A 23,555-nucleotide genomic window follows, 5' to 3' on the forward strand; every position below is an offset into this window, starting at 1 on the left:
CCCATATCCTTGCAAACCACCGTCGGTCAGATCCCAGTCCTCTCCTTACTCTGAAACACAAAGACTCTGCAGCAACAAATGGTCAAGATTCTTCTCACTTGATCTTGGTGACTTTTGAGAGGAAGGTAACGACCACTAGAAAAGTCACCATCCCAGGTATTCTGGTTCCTGATATAATGGCTTTTGACTTTAGAGCTCAGATTGTGGCAGTAGCCTCTAATACTACTAATATTGTTCTGGTGTATTCAGTTACCTCTTCTTGCATGCCTCACATTCAACAAATCCAGCTGGAAAAAAATGAAAGACCAAAGGGCCTATGCTTTTTAACAGATAAACTCTTATTGATTCTGATTGGCAAGCAGAGGTTCCCTGAGCCTAATCTCATTCCATCTTCAAGTTCAGACAGGTACGTAATGCGTCTTATGGTCAAAGAATTGATGCTGGAAGAAAATTCTTCAGCATTGCCTGAGACTAAGCAGAATACATTTTATAACTTTGAATCTTCTGTTAATATACCTGGAAAAAGAAAATTCTTTGAGAATCTTGCCACAGAAGACCAACCTCAAACCAAGGAGTTGTTAATACCGAGAAGCACAGTTATTCAGTCTCCAAGTGGCAGGAGAAGACTCATTGAAGAAGTAAAGAGCCCTAGTTATGAGCAGAGCTCTTCATCAAGTGTGAGTGACCTGGATGAAAAAAGGCTCCCAGGTGACTCCTCAGTGGCCTTGGAAACATTGGATACTGAACCTATGAATCGCTCAGTGTCTCTCCGTGGTTTTGGATCACCTAGCAGGATTTCCAGCAGACCAACATCCCCTAAAGTGCAGTTCAATGTGATCCAAGAAACATCGAATTCTCCTAAAAACAACAATTTGCCAAGTGAAAGGGGAATGAGTCACATATCTAGAAATTTGGAGAGACTTTGTGGCAGTTTCAATGAGTTACAGCTGAGTCTTTCCGAAATCACGGACTTCGCTAGGAATGGGAGGAGGATATCTTTCGCCTACCCATGCTCCCAGGAACCGCCTGTCGTGCACGTCACTTACCAGGTAACATTCTGTCAGCTTAGAAATACTGTGATAGGAACCGAATTTTTAAACAATCTTGCGTATATTTAGCTTTAAATCAAGAGGATGCAGTTTATTCTTATCAACCTGTAAGAAATGTAACCTAGGTTTGGTGTGAAGCCTAATCTAAATGGAATTATAATCTGTCATTGGAAAAATAACTCAGGATGATGTGGATAGTTTGGAGGATAGTTAACATAGGAGATTTGTGTTTGTTCTTTGATAATGCACAACTGTCTTGGACACTGGCTGATTCTGTGTACATCTGTCAGAGAGAACAGAGCCAGAGTTGTTACTCTACAAAAGGCTTATATTTTAGTTTAGTGCAGAGATAAGATGATGAATGGGGCGGCTACTGTAGCCCACCAGAAATGTAATAAATTTAAACTGGAGCTCAAATCCATAGTCTGAAGATAGCCACACTTACAGGAAGACTGAAACAAAATATTGAATCTCAATTTATGGAAAATTTAAATGGACATGACATGAATTTGGATTATTTCTACTTTGGTTTCTCAACACTATTCTTCAAAATATTCATTATTCAAAATAAGATGTACTCAATTTGTAAAACACATAACCACTTAAAATTTTCTGAAAGAAAACCCTCAAACAAAAACCTTCAAATCCATCAATATGTAATTGTGATTTCATTAAATAAATACAACAACTTCAAGCCAGCATGTTCCTATCTACCCTTGTTTTGGCAAACTTCCTCCTGGCTTCAATAAGAATTTCAACTTAACTTATGTAGGTTGGGTAATAATTTCTACCTACTATTCTTAATATTACTCACAGGAGTAATAATATTATACTGATCAGATTTTTGAACATGCTGGTGGTAGTGAAAAAACTGGTGTCCCTTTCAGGGTGTACATACCAATTATAAGTGCATTCTTATCTACTGCAACATAAGCAGCATTATGTCAAAATAATATACTGCATTGTGATGATGCTGAAGCAAATTTTACTTTAACTTTAAAGGAATCCATAAAGACATCTAAGTACCCCTCCTTAAACACTCATTAAGGGAATGGTGACTCCATTCAATCATGGTCATTACTTCCAGCAATCATTTGCTTGGCATTTAAACAGATTCTGATGTGTTGGGTTCTCTGGGAAAAAAAAACCAAAGCTTTCAGTCTGAATTAGTCAATAATTAAATTTGAACACATTATACAAATTCTAGTGAAAAAGCAACATGTCTATTTTAAATAATTTAGAATTTTATTGGCCAAGAAGCAAGCCCTTCTGTTCTCCAGAATGTTCAAATTAAATGTGATTTCTTAACATAAATCAACTTATTTATTTAGCAAGCAGCCCTATTTCTAATATGCAATTGGATTAACCTCTCCCAAGAGAAGTTTTGTGACATGAAACATTAATCTAAGATCTGAAGTTGCTGCGCACGTGCTAGCACAAGAAGTATGAATTAGTTAACCTGTTATTTTTCTTTGGAAAGAAGAACAAAAAAAAATACGTGCTTCTAAAATACTGCTAGAAAAACTCTGTTTAGAAAGGAATATTTCTTTATTGGAACAGGTTGGTTTCACATTAAGTCAGCAGCAAACACCCTGTTACAATGACTCAGAAAAAGTGCCACTAATGCCTTCCCACACACAGCTTTCCTGGGGAAGTCTCAACTAATGCCTTGTATAGTTCAGCCTCTCTTCTGAAATCTAACAGGATCAGAGCATGATGCCAAAAAATAATGAAAAATAAACTTGGCAGAAAGGTCTGCAGACAGACAGGGAAATATTTGCTTCATAAGCAGCTAATAATTTTCAGAGAAATATTTGTTTTTATTAGTTTATATTCAGACATCTGAACCTTGTTCCTTCTTCAGGAGTTGTTTAGTGCACTGTGATCTCAGAGACCAGCTGGGCTGTGGGTTCCAGCCAGACTCTGTTCACAGAGCAAAAAGTCAGGAAATAGCTTTATTGCCATATGATATAAATATCAGCCAGTGGACAACATTCTGAGCTTTAGGAACACTGCAGTCCAGTCAATAATGTGGCCATTATCTTCCAGCTCTTTGTGCCAAGTGCATGTCCTCTTTAACTGTCTCTATAATCCCCAGCACAGCAGAGGCTCCATCTTGACTGAGAAATCTATTGTACTAAAGAATATAATGATCAGAGCTGCATAACCATATTTATGCATTTAAAAAATAAAATGAAAGTTTAAAACATAAGAGATAAAAATGTAGCAATAATTAACGAGCAATTATGAATATTGTTGTGCAGAAGGGTTATTGACATATTCATGTGTAGTTTATGTTCTGCTTAGAAAACTAAAAAAACGGAAACATTTATTACTTAATAATTCATAATGTCTGCTCATTTAACAGCCCTCTAAACCTTTGTTTATCCTGTTAGTGCAAGCCTGTCTGTAACTCCTCTGAAGTCACATCTATGCAGTGCTACCAGAATTTGTATTCTTTGTAGCCCGTAGCCATAGAAGAAAACCACGATCATTCACACTTTGGAAATGTCACTGCACTATCACTTTTGTAATAGCATTCAGCCACCAGAGGTAACTTGATCATTCAACCCTGAAAAGCAAATATTATTTCTCTTTCATCACATACAGGCTTGTGATTCAGGGGAATGTGGGAGGGCAGACAGACAAATGCAATAAGATATTATTTTAAAAGAAAAAAAACAAAGAAGAGAATCTATCACAGATTTTTTTCTGTTTCATTTTGCATAAAGATACTTTTATCATCCTTTTCCCCCAGAAAAGAAACAGCTGCAGAATATTTAAAGTAGTCTCATTCAAAAGCTAATTACAGTGGAAATAAAGCCAATCTGGATGTCAAATTAAAGACATTTAGGCTAACCTCTCCAGGAGGAATAAGATTCATCTTAATCTGAAAAATATCTTTAAACTCCTACATTTTCTTCACAAGCAGTATGATGTCAAAAGTTTATATCACTGAGAGCATATATTGCATAATTAAACAGGAAATAATATCTTTTCAGCAATTAGTCACAACGACTTTCTTTTCTTAGCACTCACCAATAATTGTACACAAGTCAATTTGTGCTTTTATAATATCTTGATACGATTTACTACAGCTACAAAAGTCAGCTACAAAATAAACTTTTTTTTTTTAACACATATCTGGAAGATGAACAGAAAGGATCCAAATATATGGCAGTAAAGCTCTGATAGAAATACATGACTTAAAGAAGGGGAATATAAAGGGGGCACAGTAAAATGAGCGAAGACCAGACTGAAATGATGAGCTGTAATAAGACCATGAACCCTTCTGAAATCCAAAGGGCAATTTTGACTTGGGTTGAGCAATAGAAAGTAGGTCATGAAAATGATGGAAGAGGAAGCTGATATGACTGCTCCCTGGAGTAAGAAACTAGTCAGCTATCGTGAAATTTAGAAAGAGAAGATTTAGGATGACTGTAAAAGAAAGACCTGCAGTAGTCAAGAGAAAGTGTGATTAATGCATGGATAATATTTTGAGCGAAGTTGAGGAATTTGTTATGAACAAATTCTGTCAACAGTGTTCTGAAACTGATCAATAGCAGACAAGCAGGGTTTGTAGAGGAGACACAATTCCTTTTGTTAGAGCAGATGATTTGTTTGTTGGATATGCAGGTGCAAAAGGAAAGGAATATGCAATGTCAAAAATAAAGCCAAGTTTTCATATTGCACAAAGAAAGTAAAGATCATACATGAAGATCATGGAAGCACAAGCACAAAAGCTGTATCTTAGATGACAGTACACCTGAAACAGTAGTTGAAGAACTATAAACAGAGAGCCAAGAGGAGAGAAATCCCAGCATCGTGTCACCTGGAATGCTGATGTGCCCTATAAATGCAAACTGTGCTGGGATTTAAGCACCTCTGAGCACCTCAGATCTCTTCCTGCGTAAACATTTTACAGGCTTATGCTTCTCTGTCAGGTTAATTAAGGTTGCAATTGGAATGTCCCACATAAGGGTAAGGAAAGGAAAGATATCTATTCTCCACCACAGTAAAAACAGTCTACCAAAAACCAGACAGGAGTCACAGCAACAGCAGAAATAATGACAGGGAAGGGGAGCAGTGCAAGCTGTCAAACCTAATGAACACTACCTGTGGCAATGCTGCACCAGGTGCAATGAGAATGTGAATCATAATTCTCCTTCCTCTTTAATGCTCTCTTCCTTAGCTATTTAAGTGTCTTTTCATTGTCTTCTGGGACAGAACCCCCACATCTAGCTAATCTACTAGTTTTTTCTCATCCTGCAAAGTGAATATGGTTGCAAGGAAAAAGCAATCTGGCTAATGGGTACTAAGGTATTAAACCTGAAATCACCAGTGGTGCACAACACAGTTGAAATCAAGGGTTTAGAAGAATGAAAACTGGGCAGCTACAGCACTATATACTCTACAATGCATGTAGTAACCTGATACCTTTCTGTTGTAAAAGGACAGAATATTAACAAAAAGGAGATGAAGAATATTTAAAATACCTGTAATTCAGTATAGTACTTGAAATCATGCCATAGGGGAAATTATTTGTTCAACAGCAGAGAATAGGGATTAATAGAAGAAAAAAAAAAAAAAGATGGTTAAGGAATTAGTTGCAAAGGAGGTAGTAATAGTTATAGTAATATGGAAGAAAATGGAAAAAATTCTAGTGGATTTTCTCATTATGGATTTTCAGGGTCATCTAAAAGTTTCATTAATGATCAGCTGAGTTATGCTTATAAAATGTGCATATGACATGAAGTCAGTAATATTTTCAGTAAAGGATCAGGATTTCACACCTGTAAATTGTTGACTATTGTTTAACACCTAGAATAAAAAAATATTGAAATTAACTAAATGAACTAATACAAAGTGCATAGTAATATATTCCGGGATTAAGAGATGAAAATGCTGCTTTTGTACATGCTTAGTGACTGCAAGATGACTGTGAATCCAAAATACAGCACTGTAATGAAAAGAACAAAGGCAGTGTGTGGGCACATCAGTGAGGCACATCCTTCAGCTGGTAATGAGCACTGGGCATACAGCTGGCAGGTCTCATCTGAAAAACATTTTACATTTGTAGACATCCAGCGGCAAGTAGGACACACTGAAACTTCAACTGATTGCTAACCCAGTGTCAGTAAAAAAAATTCTGATTGGTAGCACATTCTCATTTGCTTCACTGTTTCATCAGTTGTTGAATTTAAGTTCATTAAGATGATTTCAGCATGCAGGGGAGTATAGGCAGTGCAGTAGGAAATACAAGACAAGTGAAGAAAAGGTCCAGAGGCAGAACCAGCTCCAGCTGACTGCTCAGTGGGGTTCAAAAAAGGGAGAGAAGGCATGTTAACTTACTGTGCAGACATACATGAGATATGTAACATCTCATACAGGAATCCTTTTGCCTTAGTAAATGATTTTTTTTCTCGTACATAATTGCAATCCAAGATGTGAGTTTTGAAAGACAGTTTGGCACTGCTGTTATGGGCTGGCTGCTGCCCAGATCACCCTTTATAGGCCATAAAATCTCATCTGAGCACATTGACATGGGTGAAGGAAAACAATTATTGAATTGACTGCTTCTCTTTGCTGGGTTTTTGTTGAAGTAGAGTTGGACTTGACATACTACAGGAAGCTGGCTAAAGAAACTTAATCTGAAAATACACACTAACGTATGTGGTAATATATTTTTTTCTTTCGTGATGAACATGTTCTTTGTCTACCAGTAAACTTTGTTCTAGGACAAAGCAACAAACACAAGGGATTTTAATCTGGGAATTTCAAGTCCTCTGATTCCTACTAGAGAAAAATAACAACATAGTAAAAACAGACATGGATTTTGGGAAGAAGTGGATTAAATCTAGATTTGGCTAGAAAATTGTCTTTGGGTTAAGGCAGGAAAGGGGAAAGTACCAAGGCAAGCTGTTAGCTGTACCTCTAACTCTGTCACAAATTACTTCCATGACCTTGACTAAATCTCTTAAACTCCCTGTGTAATGGTATGATCATCTATAAGAAGGGGATGCTGAGAGTTACCTGCCTCACAAGAAGGTACAGGTTTAAATCAGTTAATATCTGTGTTATGATGTATGTGAACACGTTCCTCCCAGAGAAGGCACATTATCATCACTTAAACTAAGCATTAAACAAAAAGGCTACGTAAGTTGAAGATTTTAACAGACAAAGCTTCTTGACCTGACAGAATTTGTAAAAAGTCAAAAATTAATGTATAAGATGATTAGGTTTATCATTATAAACAGAAGCATATGACAAAGATAGCTCATATGAACACTGACAAGCAATGAAAGACAAACAACTGAGACTTGATTTTTCAGGTCTGTACCTGAAAAACCGTTTAGGATTAAAAAATAGGTGTTGTGCAGTTTTGTGTCTACAAAAATGTCTTCCACTTCCAATGGCTGTTCCAATAATAATGTGCGATGCTATATAGGAAACAAACTGGAACAAACTCATCTTGAGTATACATTTCCATTCAACTGATTTCAAGTCAAGAGAGACAGAGCTAGATTATTTTATGATAATTCTTGAGTTGAAACATATCAATGTGAAAAATGGACCACTTGGGTCAAGCTGACAAGCCTGTCTCATTTACAGTCCATTTTTTTCTATAATTCATGAACTGAAGTTCCAGTTTGAATAAACTCTGTTATTTCAACCTGGACTCAGGTAAAGGAAACAGCTGTTCAATGTTCTTGTCCATAAGCTGCAGCAATGACAAAGCTTTGGTCAAATACCTGCACAGGCAAAGAGCACCTTTGCAATGCCTATGCAAAGCACACTCACTGCTGAACATTCAGCACATTGACTTTCAGGTGTGTTTAGGCTCAATAGAATATAGTATTACATAACTTGGAAATACCTAAAAATTACAAAGAATTTCTCTTATATAGTTACAGCTGTACAAAAAGTTGCTATAGGTTTATGACTAAGAAAATTATACTTCCTTGATGCATTCCTTAGGTATGTCCTTTATTAATTATGCACCAACAAACTTCTGGTCATTTTGAATATGGAAAAAAGATGACAAGACCTTTGAAAGTTGGAAAGTTCACATTTTTAATGGAAATATTTTTATGGTTGTCATGTACAAAATCAGTAATAATAAATAAATAAATGACAATCAGCCATAGACTATCTGCATAGCAATTTATAGCAGACTAGGGGAAAAGACATTGGCAACAGTCAGCAGACATTCTGATTTACAGAATTCAATGAGGTTGCATGATAGCACAGATCCTGTTTACAGAAAAGCAAAAGGGATTGATTTAGAAAGGTTGTTACACAGCAAAAAAGTACACGTTCACAGAGAGCAACTGTCAAAAGACAGCACAATTAGAAATGAAGACAAGCATTACAAGAGACATTTATTTAGTCAAAGGTCAGATTACTGTGCACACAAATAGAAGATGCAGTTGTGAATTCATTCAACTGTAAGTTTTACATTAGCAGGAAAAATTCAAGTGTGTGAAGTAGACACAGGCAGAGTAGGACTAGAACAGGAGCTAGGATAGATGAGATCCTGTCAACCCATTCTGAAATATTACCTTGGATCCCTTTTGAATGTATCATACAGAGGGGGGTCTATGAAATTGGGTAAATAGACTGTTTATTCATAACAAATATGTAAAATCTGGGGGTATTGCAAACATAAAGATGCCATAGAAAAAGAAACAAAGCAAAACATAACAGGTGGAACGACACAGGGAGAAAGGATGGAAAGAACAAAATGAAATTCACAGGACAAAGTATAGCAGTATTATTTAGCAATATTATTTAGAGGAAAATGTCCCATTCACATCTATTTCATAATGACATGAAGTCATTGGAAAATTTTCAATGTTAAAAGGACTTTTAAATGATAGCAGATAGGAAAATGTAAATTCACATATATATCCACTCCATGACCATAGTAGCTCAACTATTTTTTGTCCTTGCACCTTACAGTAACCAGTAAGATGAAACACAAAGATGTTGATTCTCAGCAGCACCTAAATTTCATGAAGCACAAACAAGCCACCTTTATATTCAAGTGTGTTCTTTCAGTGAACATCATAGCAAATTCCAAGCCTGTAAATCCACACATTTCTGTTCTTTCAAAGCAAGTCACGGGATTCCCAAGCTATCTTGCTGTGACAGCTTTTCAGGGAGACTGTTGCTATGTTCAGTCTCTGCAATAATCCCTGTGCCAAAATAACCCTGAGGTTACTTTACCAGGGTAGAACAGCTGCCCAATGACTCTCAAACCCACCCACTCACACACACAGCTGAAACTGAGCAGAGTACTCATTTACTCTGGCAGCATCTGGAACAACGTTATTCCAGGTATGAGACATTCCCTTCCACTAAACTGGCTTCAGACAGGGAGGCCCTTCAGACAGACACTCAGATGCCCACCCCAGGACAATACACGCACAGCGCTGAGGCAGCTTTGAGCTGCAGATGCTCACGAAGCAAAAACCAGAGGCATTTTCATCCTCCTCACATAGTACTATGAGACTGTACTTAGAATGGTCCTGCATGATGATGTCATCTATAAACTGTAGGAAAGACAGACAAAGAAAAGGCAAAATGACTACAGAACTGAAAGGAGTAGGAGCAGAGGAATGGTTATAAGAACTTGGGCTAGATGTGTAAGACATTAACAAGATCTTTTCTTTTACCTGCATGCATATAAAGAAAAGCTTTTCAAATGGATCAGTTACTGAAGAAACAAAAGATGTTCTCCTCTGTGATGGCAAGATCCATTTGAGTTTAGTCCAGCAGCTGTTTGATCTGCCTGTTATTGAAATGAAACACGGTATGTTCTTTTTATTTCTGCTATCTGATTTCACTGGAGATTTTTAGCATAAAAAAGGCATTTGTGATAGAATAATTACCCCAGACTTCAGTAAACTTAGTTAACTAACTTTTTTTTCAAGTGTGGGTTTTCCCTTGTCTGAAACAAAGCAGTCTCTTGAAATCATTTAAATGCTAAGTAACTGCAAAACTGCCTATTAGCAGAGTAATATGCTAGATGCTTCTGCAAAAGGAAAACTGAGAAAATAACCAGTACACTGTGTTACCTGGAAGTAGAATTGCATTCCTGAAACCTTTTTGGCCTTTTGCTTCACCCATCCTTACTATCACGTCTCAGCTTATGGGTTGGTGATAACAGAGTATAACAGAGTTTAGGTTGGAGAAAAATTCACTCTCAGGATATGACATATATATTTATGTATCAAGTATCATCTGGGATTATTTTAATGTAAGATAAAAAATGCAGCTCAGTGTTATTACTTGCCAATCTCCAATTTTTACCACCCACCACTGATTAAGTCGTAAGGGCAGATGGCACAAGGGGAACCCTGGCCCCAGACTGGCCTCTGAATTGCCTTGTCCCTGTCGGTTCTTGTGTGTCACCTTCTCAGCAACACACACACTGCCATTTCTTAGCCATTTCTCTGTAATGCTTCTGATGTCTTTTCTCATCACAGACTACTGTGATCCTCTTTCTGAGGATCCAGATTTTTGTTCCAGAAGACAAGGATACGCAGGTTCCATATTTTTGTCAGAAATCTTCCCTGTCTGCACAGTGCAGTGGAAACATATATGAAAAAGCTCTACCTACAGTTGAGACCTGAGCTGTTTTGCAGCAGGCTTCTCCAGCAGCATGATGCAGTGCTGCAGGGTGAAGAGGAGCCCATTTTTGGCCTGTATTTCCAGCTCTTGAGTTTGGAAAGAAATGCCCATAATAAACAAGGGGACTAAGAAAACCCATTTTCAGCTCTATAGACCAGTTGAATATTTAATTAGCAGAAAATTTCTCCTCAATTTCATGTATTAGACTTCAGAGATATCAAAAATATAATGTCTCAGAGTCATCCTAATGTGTCCCTCTTTCTGCTCAGATTTTCTGATATTGAGTCTGTACACTTACAGCAAAAAGAAAACCTGAAACAAGAATCTTTCTAAAATTCACCAAAATCTTGCAAAATTATATGATTTGGAGAAGAAGCAGTTATGTAGCTTTTTATTCAGTTCTAGATGGTACTTGCTTATATTCCTAAAAGTTTATTTTGACACAAGACATAAATATTAAATGCAAAGTTTAAAAATATCATTCCCATCTATTAATACTATATAATTAAAGGGTATGTAATGAAGAGCATGCTTGTATTATAATGACAGCCTGGCATTTTTTGCTATGAGTAAACACTTAAGCATTAATAGATAGGAGGGAAAAGCTTCACAACTCCAAGTCAAATTCATGTCCACAGCAATGCTGTTAAGATCATCAGAGTTAAAAGAGCAATGAGCTTGGCCTCATTGTTTGCACTTTAAGCCCAGGACTGTAATATCATTACCTGTTCTAAAAATATATAGTCTGTCGTGTAGTGCCCTGGAAGGAGCACACAGGAGTCTCTCTTTTTGGCATATCATCATAATAATTGTTCACAGTAAAAGGGTACTACACTCTGCACATGGCTTTTCCATTGAAATATCCTGAGATATGCTTCTAAGCAAGTGTTACCAATAGCACTGAGAATTTCCAGCATTTCAATGGATGAAAATAAGTCCCAAGAGTCTGACACAAAAGGGTGCTTCAATATGATAAACAATGGAAAATCCATTTGGACCGTAGACCTTCTACTTTCAGGCCCACTGCTCACAGAATCTGAAGGCTGTTCAGATTTAGAAAGAAAGTATTAAGAGCAGAAGATTAAAGATTCATGGTTTGGAAAGACAATCTTCTTATGATGTAACAGGTGACATGACAACATACAACCAGCCTGGAAAAGTGCTTTGTTAGTAGTTAAAGAAGAGGAGATTTACCTTCTCCAGGAGCATGCTTTGATATGAGTGACAAAAAATAAGAATGGTTCATTTGAATTTTCTACAGTTCCTTTTTTCACATTCCATTTCAAAAAGTTTTATATCCAAAATCTAAAATCCCAACACAGAACCTATTAGGACTTCCTTTTCCTCATATCCCAGCTAATGCCCCTGCTCAATAATGATAAAATCACATGCTCTAAGGAAAGTGTGTCATATAAGGGCTCCCACAATGCTATTAAGTTACCACCAATTTTTTTGTCCATTAAAAAAAAAAATAGAGAATTCACTCTTTTCTATGAGAACTGCAATATCCAGACAAAAAGAAAGCCAAATGAATCACTAAAGAAAATATATAAAGCTTCATTTTATAGCAAATTTGCTAAGAAAAGTAAAAACAAAGTGGGGGGAGGTTTATTTTCAACTTCTGTGCAATAAAGAAAGAGAAATTAAATGGTTTTGAAGTCTTTGGTTTTTTAATAGTCTTTTTTTTTTTTTAGAAAAGAAAGATTAAAAGTGTCATCCGTATTTTGTTCATTGTCTTTAGGAAAAGATTCAATAAATAATTAAAAGACAAGAAATTTTACTGTAGCAGCTTTTGTAAATCATCTTCAAGGTGTAACTTTCTTCTATTTGCTGTATGAATTTGAAAACATATGAAACAATCTTGGTTTGACAGTAATGAGATGGAGACCCCTATTCCCGTCTAGAACAAGTACACCACAATCACTTTTGTTGGCAACTTTTCCAGTTTTTATAACCTTTTCATCATTTGGGTAGAGCAGATGAGTGAAAAGGCTGAGCAGAAGTAGATGTCATTAAAACAAAAGTCAGCATATAATGGATGGCTGAGTTTTCAGAAGATGAAGATACTTATAGTTCATCAGAACTAGCAAAGATGCACGTTGTGTTTGAACTTAATTTATATAAGGGACAAAATGACTCAAACCCTGCAAGACCTTTCATTTAGCCCCTCACTGCACTTGCACAAAGGTGTGTTGAGCGTGGATTGTAAGACCTTAATGTCATTAACGTAATAAGGCTTTAGTGCACAAAAAGAAACTCTGCTCTGCCTGCGTGCTCACTGACTTTTAAAAACGTGCTTCTACATTTACATAACCAGAGCAGTGCACTCATTTTCTTTTTCTTAATTTTTGTAGGCTCTTCCTGGATTGTGCTCACTGCAGACAAGGATGGCTTTGTGCCATTAATATTCAAAGCCACACAAGAGATAATCATAAGGGATGGAACTGACAGTTCAGAAGTCTATGGAGGTCACTCCCGCAAAAAAAGCATCCCAATGCAACCACCAAGCAGAGTGACATAATTTCTGAACAAAGAACCACAATGACCTTCTTTTCTCCTACAATACAGGGACATTCTGTGGTTTCAGACACTGAGAAACTAGAAAGCTGTCTTCACTACTTTCCATGTATTGTAAATGCAAAATCTGTGGCATGGTTACATTACAGTTACATCCTCGGGTTGGCTGGACCCTCACGACTTCTTCTGAAGGACTGGACCTACAGTGAAGTTCACAACAGCTGCTTTTATTAATGGCAGTCATGGACTCGAGTGGAGAGACTTTTGTCTACTTTGATTGAGGTCAGGATGTTCTTGGAGGAACAGTATTTTGCTAAAAATCATGCAGTAACAACAAATCCAGCTGGCGTACAGTCTACATAAAACCTGAAGAAAATACAACTAAAGAGCCTTTATATTAATTAAGGAAAACCAGGATAGGAAAAAAACCAAAAAAACTCTTTTCTGTTCCAGCTGGATCCCATGGAAACCTGCAACATTTTCAGAAATGCCTAATTTTTATATTAATATGTTCAATTACTAAAAAGGCTACATCACTGTCTCCTGTCAGTTTCTTATACAGCATGTAGATTTGTACATGCACACAGAAGAGAAAGAAAAAAATCTTGCAAGATAATTTGAGGATCAAAGATGTTGAACATAAATTTCATTTGGCTAAATGCAGGTGTATATACTGTACCTTTCATCTACATTCCTGCACAATCAGTCAAAAAAAAATAAAAAGCACTTCTATAGCAGATTATTCGTGCCCTAGCAGATCTCTAAAACTGATTGTTGTGAACTGTCCCTATTAAATAAGTGCCTGTTCCTGTCCACTGGCTGCAAACACAAGCAGGGGGACTGGTTTGAACACATTTACATTTAGCCAGGTGAACCTCAGCCTCAGAGACAAGAGACAATACAGATACAGGTGAGAGTCAGGCAGGCAGATCCACGGAAACTGAAGTATCGTGATTATGGTGATAGAAATAGGCATAAAGGAAGAACTTAATGAACTCCCTGACTTTTCCTCATTGAAATGCAAAGAGAAAGGTAAAGTAGAGTGAGCAGCCATGTGTGCAAGGGCATTTTGTACTGCTGGAACCATGGAAAGGCATGCCTGCTTCACCCTGTACAGCCAGGGAAACAGACAAGGAAGGACACTTACTTAAGCTACTATTAGGAGTTATTTTTCATACTGTGCATTTTGGGTCTTGTAAATACTCCTGGGGAGTCGTTTTTGCCTTTCTGGGTGCAATGGCAATCCCATTCATAGGGCACAGATACTAAAATCCAGTTACAATACTTCACCCCATACAAAGGCTGGATCGAGACAGTAGATCTATGCTCTGAAGGACCTTAATGAGTTTGGAGGTTTGGCATTAGTACCATTACAATGCAGCCAGAAATCTCACAAGGAACAATTTCAATTCTTGAAATAAGTAAACAGATTCATTTCATTGAATTAAATGTCTGCTTCATGCAAATATCCTCCCAGGGACAAAGGAACCATCATTCTAAATCACTTACAGCCACAGGCATGCAATACAGTGGAGAATGTTTGATCTTGCTCACAAACATCTCCTTAAGCAGCCTCAAGAAGCATTCCCGATTGTAAAAAAAAAAAATCCCAAATAAAAAATAAATATGATTTTTAAAGCATTAAACACATCAGTTACTTTATAGTTATTGGGTTAATTTGGTTTCCTGCTTCTTTGCATTAGAATTGTGTTCAAATGGGTATTTGTATTACTACTGCTTTAATAATTTTATTTAAATCATGCTTTCCTTCACTGAAATCAGCACAAATCACTGAAATCAAATAAGTAACACAGAGGTTCACAGACACAGCATGATGACAGGAGACATGATCAGATTTCTAAAGGACATTTGAAAACAGCAGATGTTTCTAATCCTGCAAATACCCTTGAATAACATCCTTGTGTCTCATAAGTCTTGGGTATTTACAATGCTTATGTTATGGCCAAGCAAAATAATTACAACTAACTAGATGGGAGGATGAATTTTAGAGGACTACTTAGGCTCAAATAAAGAAAAAAAACCTACAATTAAATTTTCTCACAATTTCTATAAGTGATAGAAAAATAGAATTTTTTCTCACAGATTTCTATTTCTATCTTCTGTGGGTAATAATCTCATAGTTTGGTCCACTCAAATTGAAACTAATGAAACACAGAAAATGTTACAGGGAAACTCTGGGAAGGTGAAAACCTGAACTAGCAGAGATCAGCAAGTATGTATCCAGGCATTAAAGATCCCTCAGAATTTATAACCAGAGATCTCTTTGTCATTCTGTCATATTACCATTTTAGTTTTTCATGCATGACTCTTCTATAAAACAATCTGACTGTTGAGGAGATCAGAAATTAAAGGAGATTCTTTGAAAGCTATCAAAGTTTGGTTTGGTTCTGTTTGGTGAAACCAAAAAAGGACAGATTTTCAGGTGAAAAAACAATTTGTTTCAGGGAGTAACTAGCTGTTAATTCTGTGATGGTTAATGAATTTCTGGATTTGTTATTTTTTGGTGACATTGTTTTCGCTGCTATATGATTCAAAGATTAAGTAGGAGCTATCATCAACCTGAAGGTGCCATCATCACCCAGAACAAATAGTCTGGTAACAAACAAGGGCTCTAGTTTATCCTGTTGGACACCTAAAATTTCATAGGAAGGCTTAGGAAAAAAATACTATACATCAATTAAAATTGTATAATGTCAAAGAACTTCTCCCACATTTATGAATATACTGTTATATATATATGCTTGAAAACAAGTATTTAAATCATATAGATACACTAAAAAATAGACAACAATTGAATAAAGAAATATTTGTTTTCAGGTAATGATTAAGGAGAGCAGAGCAGTGCTGCATTTATCTAGTGTCTATCACAGGGCTGTAAAGTTAAAATTGAAAGTAATAATAGCACCGGAAGAAGTGCTGAAAATATTCATGCAAAGCAGAGGAAAAATTTTCAGCTTTGGTTTGGATGAAGAACAGATGGAGAATCAGTGTAGTAGAGAGATAAAAGATGACTGTTCTATTAAGCACAAGCTGTACAGAAGATATTTGCAAAAACAGCGATAAAGGCATGTGGAGAGAGAGAAAGTGCTTGTACTAAACAAGCTGAGCAGAGAGGAGGCTGTGAAAGGGAGAAAAGCATAGACTGAGAAGCATTCACCACCCTCCTCAAATGCAATTTTGCAGAGCCAAAATCGATCAGTTTAGGAAAGGGGAGTTGTTCATATAATCTAAATATCATGAAGCACCACCCCCTTTTTAGCTCCTTCTTCCACGAGCAGAAAGGGCAGTCACCAGACTAGACAGTCACCAGAAAGGAGATTCACCAGACTAGAAAGTCACCGGAAAGGACAGTGTCCTCTGGAAGAATAAGAAGACTAGTGGTGTTAAGCTCATGTCCAGGGTCACCCAGCAGGGAAGTCTGTATTCTGTAATTAAACCAGAGGAAAGCTAGGAGGAGTAGGAGCTTAAATTAGAAGTGGAAGCAGAATGACAACACTCAGTGCCACACCAGTGGCACTCAGAAGTCTAAAAGGGGTACCAGTTCCTCCAAAACATTCCCCCTGTGAGGAATAAACAACATACAACAAAGTCTAAATTTCCATTTTAATTACTCTGCATCTTTATCCAGCACATTTATATGCATACCAGTATATTTTTAGGAGTTGTTACAGCATTATTTAAAAGTACAGTTTGCTTCAAAGTGAAGTTAAAACTCACCTTACACTTTCCATAAGCTGTCTGCTAAGCATGCAACAGTCTGCTTTCTTTTCATGTTTTTTTTTTGCATTGGCCCACTTCTTGGGAAAACGCTAACAACAGAAGTTTTGTATTCCACATAGGCTTTTTCTTTTTTGATTTTGAAAATGGTTTCACAAGAACAATAACAAAACAATATACAGATGAAATCTAGCAAAACCAAAGTAATCTGAAATTCTGCTGGCCAATTTATAATGCTGACTTTGCACAATGAAATATTATTTTGTTATTCTTTATAATAGCTAAAAAGCGAGAGATCACAGCAGGAAGTATATAAAGTAGGCCCTGCATTAGCCTAAACTAGTTCTTCTATTTTTCCCTCTATTACTCTAGAATAATATTTTCTATACTCATGTGAATTTCTTTAATATCTTTTCAATCGACAGTATCATCAAGCCTAACTTCCTTTCCCCTGATTCTCATTTTCCTCTGTATTTCTAAGCTTGGAAAACCAACTTATTTTTAGCTATTTTTACTTTCAGGTTTTCCTGCCTTAACAGAAAACCACAAGACCATTTTCCCACCCAAAATGTAGCTGAAAAGTCCACCTCTCTAACCCAAAAGAAGTGCCAATTATTCTGAAGTAACGCCTATCAGATGTTTATGAAACTTCTTATTAAAAAACTCAGCATACAGTACCTGGTAGCACTGGCTTATCCTTTAGAGCTGAACTCATCTGACCTGAATTTTAAGCATGTGAAGTTAGGCAAGGTAAATCCCAGGAGTTATGACATTTCACACATGCAAGTATTACTTTATTTTCTATTGTCGCACACAACTGAAATTATCTTCTGTATTGGTGGTTTAATGTTCATAGTAATTTTTATATATTTATATACTTGATAATTAGCCAATGTTATAGTTTCTTTTTTTTTTTCAACAGACTGAGGCAATTTCACAATCTTGATGTTACATGCAAATTCACTTTGCTGAGGTTCAGTAGTTCCTGACAGTGTTTTTATCTAATAACACTAATAAGGAGAGAGCTGGCATTGCCCCCCAGCTAATGACATTGAGTCTCATTTGAGTCTCTCCAAAGTGGGAAGGATCCACCCCTCTTGTGCAGGTACCATGGCATCTTACCAGCTAAGGCAGCACGCAGCCAGGACAGCATCCAATCACCACAGGGTGACACTACAGACAAAACCAAACTGAAACTCTGGGCAGATGCAAACCTTCAGTTCACTTCAGAGGCAACAGTCACTTCCTTCCAATCAAACACAATAAACTTAAAAACATAGAAGGCAGTATAGAAAGACACAGTTCTCAAACATTATTTTATGAAAATAGTACAAAATTCACAATGATTTACTAATTTCAGCTGTCAAAAATTAAAATGTTGCTGTGTAAGATAAGCTCTGATATTCTTACAAAAATTTAGCTGGAGGTGAAGTTTTCCAAAGCAATACTGGTGACAGGACTCCTCATTCTCCATTGGACCCCTCTTCATTCATCCTGCAGTCACTGGGTGGAAATACACAGACCCAAACATTTTATGGGGCTAAAAGTATCAACCAAAACACTTTTAAAGTGGATCCATTTCTCAGTCCAACCACAGCTCAGCTATACAGTTGTGCCAGCACAGAAGGCACACCAACAAATACCAATATGCCTACTGCTATCATAGCTCATTCCTTTTATCTGTCAGTGAATTCTGTGTCCCTCTAAATATCAATAAATTTCTTTTTAGGTGTAACCCTTCAGAGCATTTTCAATATAGCTCATTGCATTTGTTACATGTTTCCTACTGTAGACAGAATAACACCATTTAATTTATATAATGCTAATTGCTTCCCTTGCTATCTTTCCCTCAGAAGCTTAGTTCACCTAAGTCAAATGAAGAAAAGTCAGAATACTGGCTCCACTGCAAATTATTGTCAAAGTTTCCCTTGAACTTCAAACAAGTCACGATTTCATTCAGTTTGTAAACATTCATGTTACTCGTACACAGCTGTCATCTCCATTTCCATGTCTACTTTTCCTTTCTACCTACACTGTCAGGAACTACTGAACCTCAGCAAAGTGAGTTTGCATGTAACATCAAGATTGTGAAATTGTCTCAGTCTGTTGAAAAAATGAGTGTTTCTCTTGAACTTCACACAAGTCAGGATTCCATTCAGTTTGCAAATATTCTTATACTCATGTAGCTCATACACAGCTGTCATCTCCATTTCCATGTCTACCTTTCCTCATTAACATTTTATTTAGATATCAATTGTATTGTTATCAGCACAAAATGGAGCTACACTGATCTTCATTGATACACTGTTATCTAAAAACACTTGTACCTCTTAATAGCCTAAAAGAAAACTGCATGACAACAGTGTGTCAGAAATGCTGGATTAACCTAAGCAGCAGCAAAGATCAAAGAAGTACTTTTGCAGATTAGTTACATAAAAAGAAAATAGAAAATACATCTGCAGGAGACAGTAGTATCTAGGACTGAATTGTCTACAGGCACGAGGAAGGGTTCTCACAGCATTTACAGAGAAGTAGAAAAGATGTGTATATATGGTGGTACAAGGAAAAGGGAATCCAGATGCCTACCAGAAAGATTAAGATTTGAGCAATTTCTTTCACAAGATATTATTAAATATCTCTAGTTAAGTGCTTTGTGTATCAGCTTGGCTCTGGATTAACCACAGTTACAAGGAAGTGTAATTTAAAATAAGATACTGTTTGCTCTGAAGACATATGCCTGGAAATGTCCTTGCAAAGATTATTCCAAAGGAACACTGTCATATCAAAAATCCTCATTTACAGCATGGCTGGTTTACACAAATAAATTTTAAAATGGAAAGACTCCTAAGAGGCTATCTTATTTTCAATATACATTATGCTATTCTGGTTTTGTGTGTTATTAATGGTATACAACAAACTGAGAAGTCAGAAGACTGATTTTTACTTTGTAGCACTTCCACAGCAGCACAAGAATACTAGCTCGACATAGAGCTTTATTCCAGTGTCTTTACTCCAAGGTGTGGAAGGTCTGTTTTGACTATTCTCAGTTTAGATCCTTGTTTGGGGAAGCTGTCCATTAAATACTTGAAAACTGTTCTGTCCTTTAGGTCTTCCTTGAATTTCCTTTTCTCTATGCAACACCACTATTCAGTTTCTCTCACAGACATCCACCCTGGATCTCATTTCTCTGCCCTATGCCAGCATGCAGTGTCTTTCCTGAACTGCAGCAGAGCTGGTAGAACTCAGCTGAAGGCCTGTTTCAGACATGGAAAAGCACCGGTGCAGGTTTTTACACACAGAAAAAATAGGCTGTCACACCATGATAGGAGGTGGTAAACATTCCTGTGTGAGTTTTGTACCTTTCCCATGCCTTTTTCCATGGTTAGAAAATAATCAACTGAAAACTCAACATTCTGAGTCTCCTCTGTCTCTACAACAACCAGCAAAGTGTTGTACCTGTGCAGTACAACCTCCTAGGGCAGGCTTCAGGAGACCTGTAGTGGGAGCTGCTTTAGGAGAGATGTGGTAGCTACAGCTTCAGAGAAAAGCTGAAATTCCCACTCTGCTGCTGTTCTAATCCCCAAAATTTGTACTGATCCTCTCCATTCCTCAAAGCCTGGAGCCACAAGGAATCCTCTGCAAGACTTTGTGCTACAGAGCACAAAATTCATTTTTGACTGTGCTGTGGAAATGCTGTGACCCCATCTGGCTGTACTCAGCTAAGCCGAGCAGACACAATACAAGGATCCCTTCACACATCCCCCAGCACGGTCTGACTTCTTCTGACAACATGATATTGACTCAGGATGAGGCAATTTTCTGCAAAATTGCTCATCTTATATTATTTTCATTACTAATCAGCTCCCAGAATGAAGAAGAAACATTTTAATCTGATAATAAAAAAACATATAAAACATCTGTATCCTTCAGCTACTGATCCTAGACTTTACCACATCATATTTTAGAGGTCTAAATTACAGGGTAGTGCCTCATTAAGTTTTCCTATTAAGAAATACAATTATGAGATCAATTTGCTCATTCAGCAGTGTCCATAGACTGGATTAAATATATATATATATATTAAAATTATGGTTATGAAGCTAAGAGAAAATATCTTTAAATTATTCTTTTCCCTTGTAACATCATGTTCTTTAAATGTGTACAAGTTCAGTAAGAGCAAAGAAAGAATCTACAGACTGCAAAAATAACAACTCTACATATCTTATCACACCCATTTCACCTCCCTTCCCTGCCATTCCCTCCCTCTAGAAGGTATTCATAACTCTTCTGTCTCAGACTCTCCTATATTCTTATTAACATTGTGTTTCAACTAATTTGAAAAGCAGACATCCAAATGATACAACAAATTAAGTTATGAGAAGGCAAATCAGCTCTCCATGCAGGGCCTGAGAACAGATTTGTGAGTCTGCTCAGTGTTTAAGGATAAGCCTGACTCAATACAATCACATGTTTTTAAAAGCCAAGATGTGTTCTTTAAATGAGCATGACCACAGGAAACTATTTCTGTAATTTTTAGCCTTTTAAACACTTTTCCTTTTGTAATTTCATTGACCCACTTTCTACCTTACAGACATCTCCTGAGGGATTCTGTGTCGTTAAAATCCCCAAAGTCACAGACACATCATATGTATCAGCAGCGAACAGGTTGGAAAGTCTGGAAAATAAAAAGTAAACAAGAGATGTTTATTTGCAGTACAGCTGCTGAGGAATAACAACTGTGCCTATGCACATCGTGGCTGTGTGACCAGCCATGGCTCGTGGCTGCTGGCCAAGCAGCCTCCAGCCTTTTTCATGCTGTTCTACATGTCAAAATAACCAGGCTGTGGTTACACAAGTAAGACACACACTGTTGGGCACGGAAATAAACAACTGGTGTAATAATAACTATGTGCACACCATTCTGGCATTCTGGTAGGTTGAGTCAATTCCGTTTCTATGAAAATATTATTTTTCATATTTTCAACTAACCCTTGGCTTTTTATGATATTTTCAGTTCATTTGTTGAACTCTATTACAAGTTTACATGTAACACAAGTTACATGATGAAAATAAGTCCTTAAAAATACTTAATTGTATAATTATATGCATAGGAAACAAAAATAGACATTTACCATGAAAATGTCTTTGAGGCATTCCTAAACTGTGGTCTCTCTGTGGCTTAAATGTTTATTTCTGTCTATTAATATGGATGGTCAACTTAAGTTTTATATTAAAAAAAAAAAGTGAATAATTACTGTTCAACAGAATTCTTTGTGAGACTAAAATTATAGTCAGAAAACTGGTTTTGTCTAATAAAGCCAGCTGGTGGCTCAGGGTCCCAGACACCAAGTGACAATCCTGCTTGGCCAGACTCACCACTGAGGAAAATTACTATTATGAAGGTAAGAACAGATTAAACATTCATGTAACAAAACTTCTTGGGAAACTGGCTTGAGTGAGCTGCTCAAGTAAGCCAGTGGTGGGGAGGAAGGAGGTGGGAATGTCTTCTGCCAAAAGGTTTCAAGGCCAGGCTGGATGAGGCTCTGAGCAACCTGGTCTAGTGGAAGGTCTCACTACCTGCTGCAGGGGGTTGGAACAATATGATCTTTAAGGTCCCTTCCAAACTCAACAATTCCATGGATTGTGATTTTAAATGGTATGTCCCTGAAAATCACCATTTTAATGTGAAGATGCTCTGCTGGCAGTTTGTTCCAGTAGTCAATCTAGACCACTGTAAGTAGGTGCAAGACACACATCTGTCTTACATATTTGAATCTGTCCACGGCTTTTGTTAAACCTTCCTTCACTAGCTTCAGAGCTTCTTAGTGCTTTTTTTTCCCCCACTGTACAGGCACTCATGCAATATGACCAAGTCACCACCTAGTGTTCTTCTTTTGCTAAGTTTGAGCTACTTACATATTTGACCTTACGACTATTTTAAAGCTTTTTTTCCCCACACACATTTGGCAGCTCTTTTTACAGCACCTTTTCTAGTGTTTCAGCATCCTATCAAGAGTGTGGGTTTCAAAAATGGTACAATGATCACACTGCTTTGCAGTGCTGAGGAGTGGCAAAGTGGCACATTTGTACAATTTAATTAACTTTTAAAAGGCCTTGGAGACTTAAAAGGAACTATGCTCAATGCAATAAATCGGGACCAGGTAAGTTGTATTAGAGAAGCTCTGCATTGAATTTAGATGCTTTCCTCAGTGCAGTGTGATCACCTCGTGAGATGGGGTACACCACACCAGGGACCTGATGTCCACCCGCTGGAGGCATCTCTGCCCTTCTGCGCCGCTTCCTCAGGCCTCCCCAAGAGCCACACGGGTGTGAGCAGGCTGGGGGTGCTGTGTGGAAGGGTCACACGGCAGATGACCCCTGTGGGCGATTTAAGTGACAAGAGCAGGACAATCACCTCAGACTGGCTGGTGATGCTCTGCTGGATGCCAGCCATGCCCTGGGGTGTTTAAGGCACAGCACTGACAGCTGGTCAAGAGAGGGAATTGTCCCTCTCTGTTCGGCACTGGTGTGGCCACACCTCGAGTCCCATGAGCAGTTTTGAGTGCCACAATATAAGAAAGACATCCAAAGGAGGGCCGCAAGGATGGCAAGAGT

At 37.4% G+C, this 23,555-nt stretch overlaps 1 protein-coding gene across 1 annotated transcript; it reads left to right on the forward strand.

The window, feature by feature from the left end:
• Nucleotides 1–8: 8 nt before the first annotated feature.
• Nucleotides 9–13,206, forward strand: LOC134041591 (WD repeat and coiled-coil-containing protein-like; the record flags this gene model as incomplete). Its single annotated transcript, XM_062488439.1, has 3 exons — nucleotides 9–1,049; nucleotides 9,744–9,864; nucleotides 13,040–13,206. Coding segments are annotated over 3 exons (1,329 nt in total), but the record flags the coding sequence as incomplete, so codon positions are not given.
• Between the last annotated feature and the right edge of the window lie 10,349 nt (nucleotides 13,207–23,555).

This window comes from Cinclus cinclus, chromosome 3, assembly GCF_963662255.1.
Source record: "Cinclus cinclus chromosome 3, bCinCin1.1, whole genome shotgun sequence".
Lineage (NCBI taxonomy): Eukaryota > Metazoa > Chordata > Aves > Passeriformes > Cinclidae > Cinclus > Cinclus cinclus.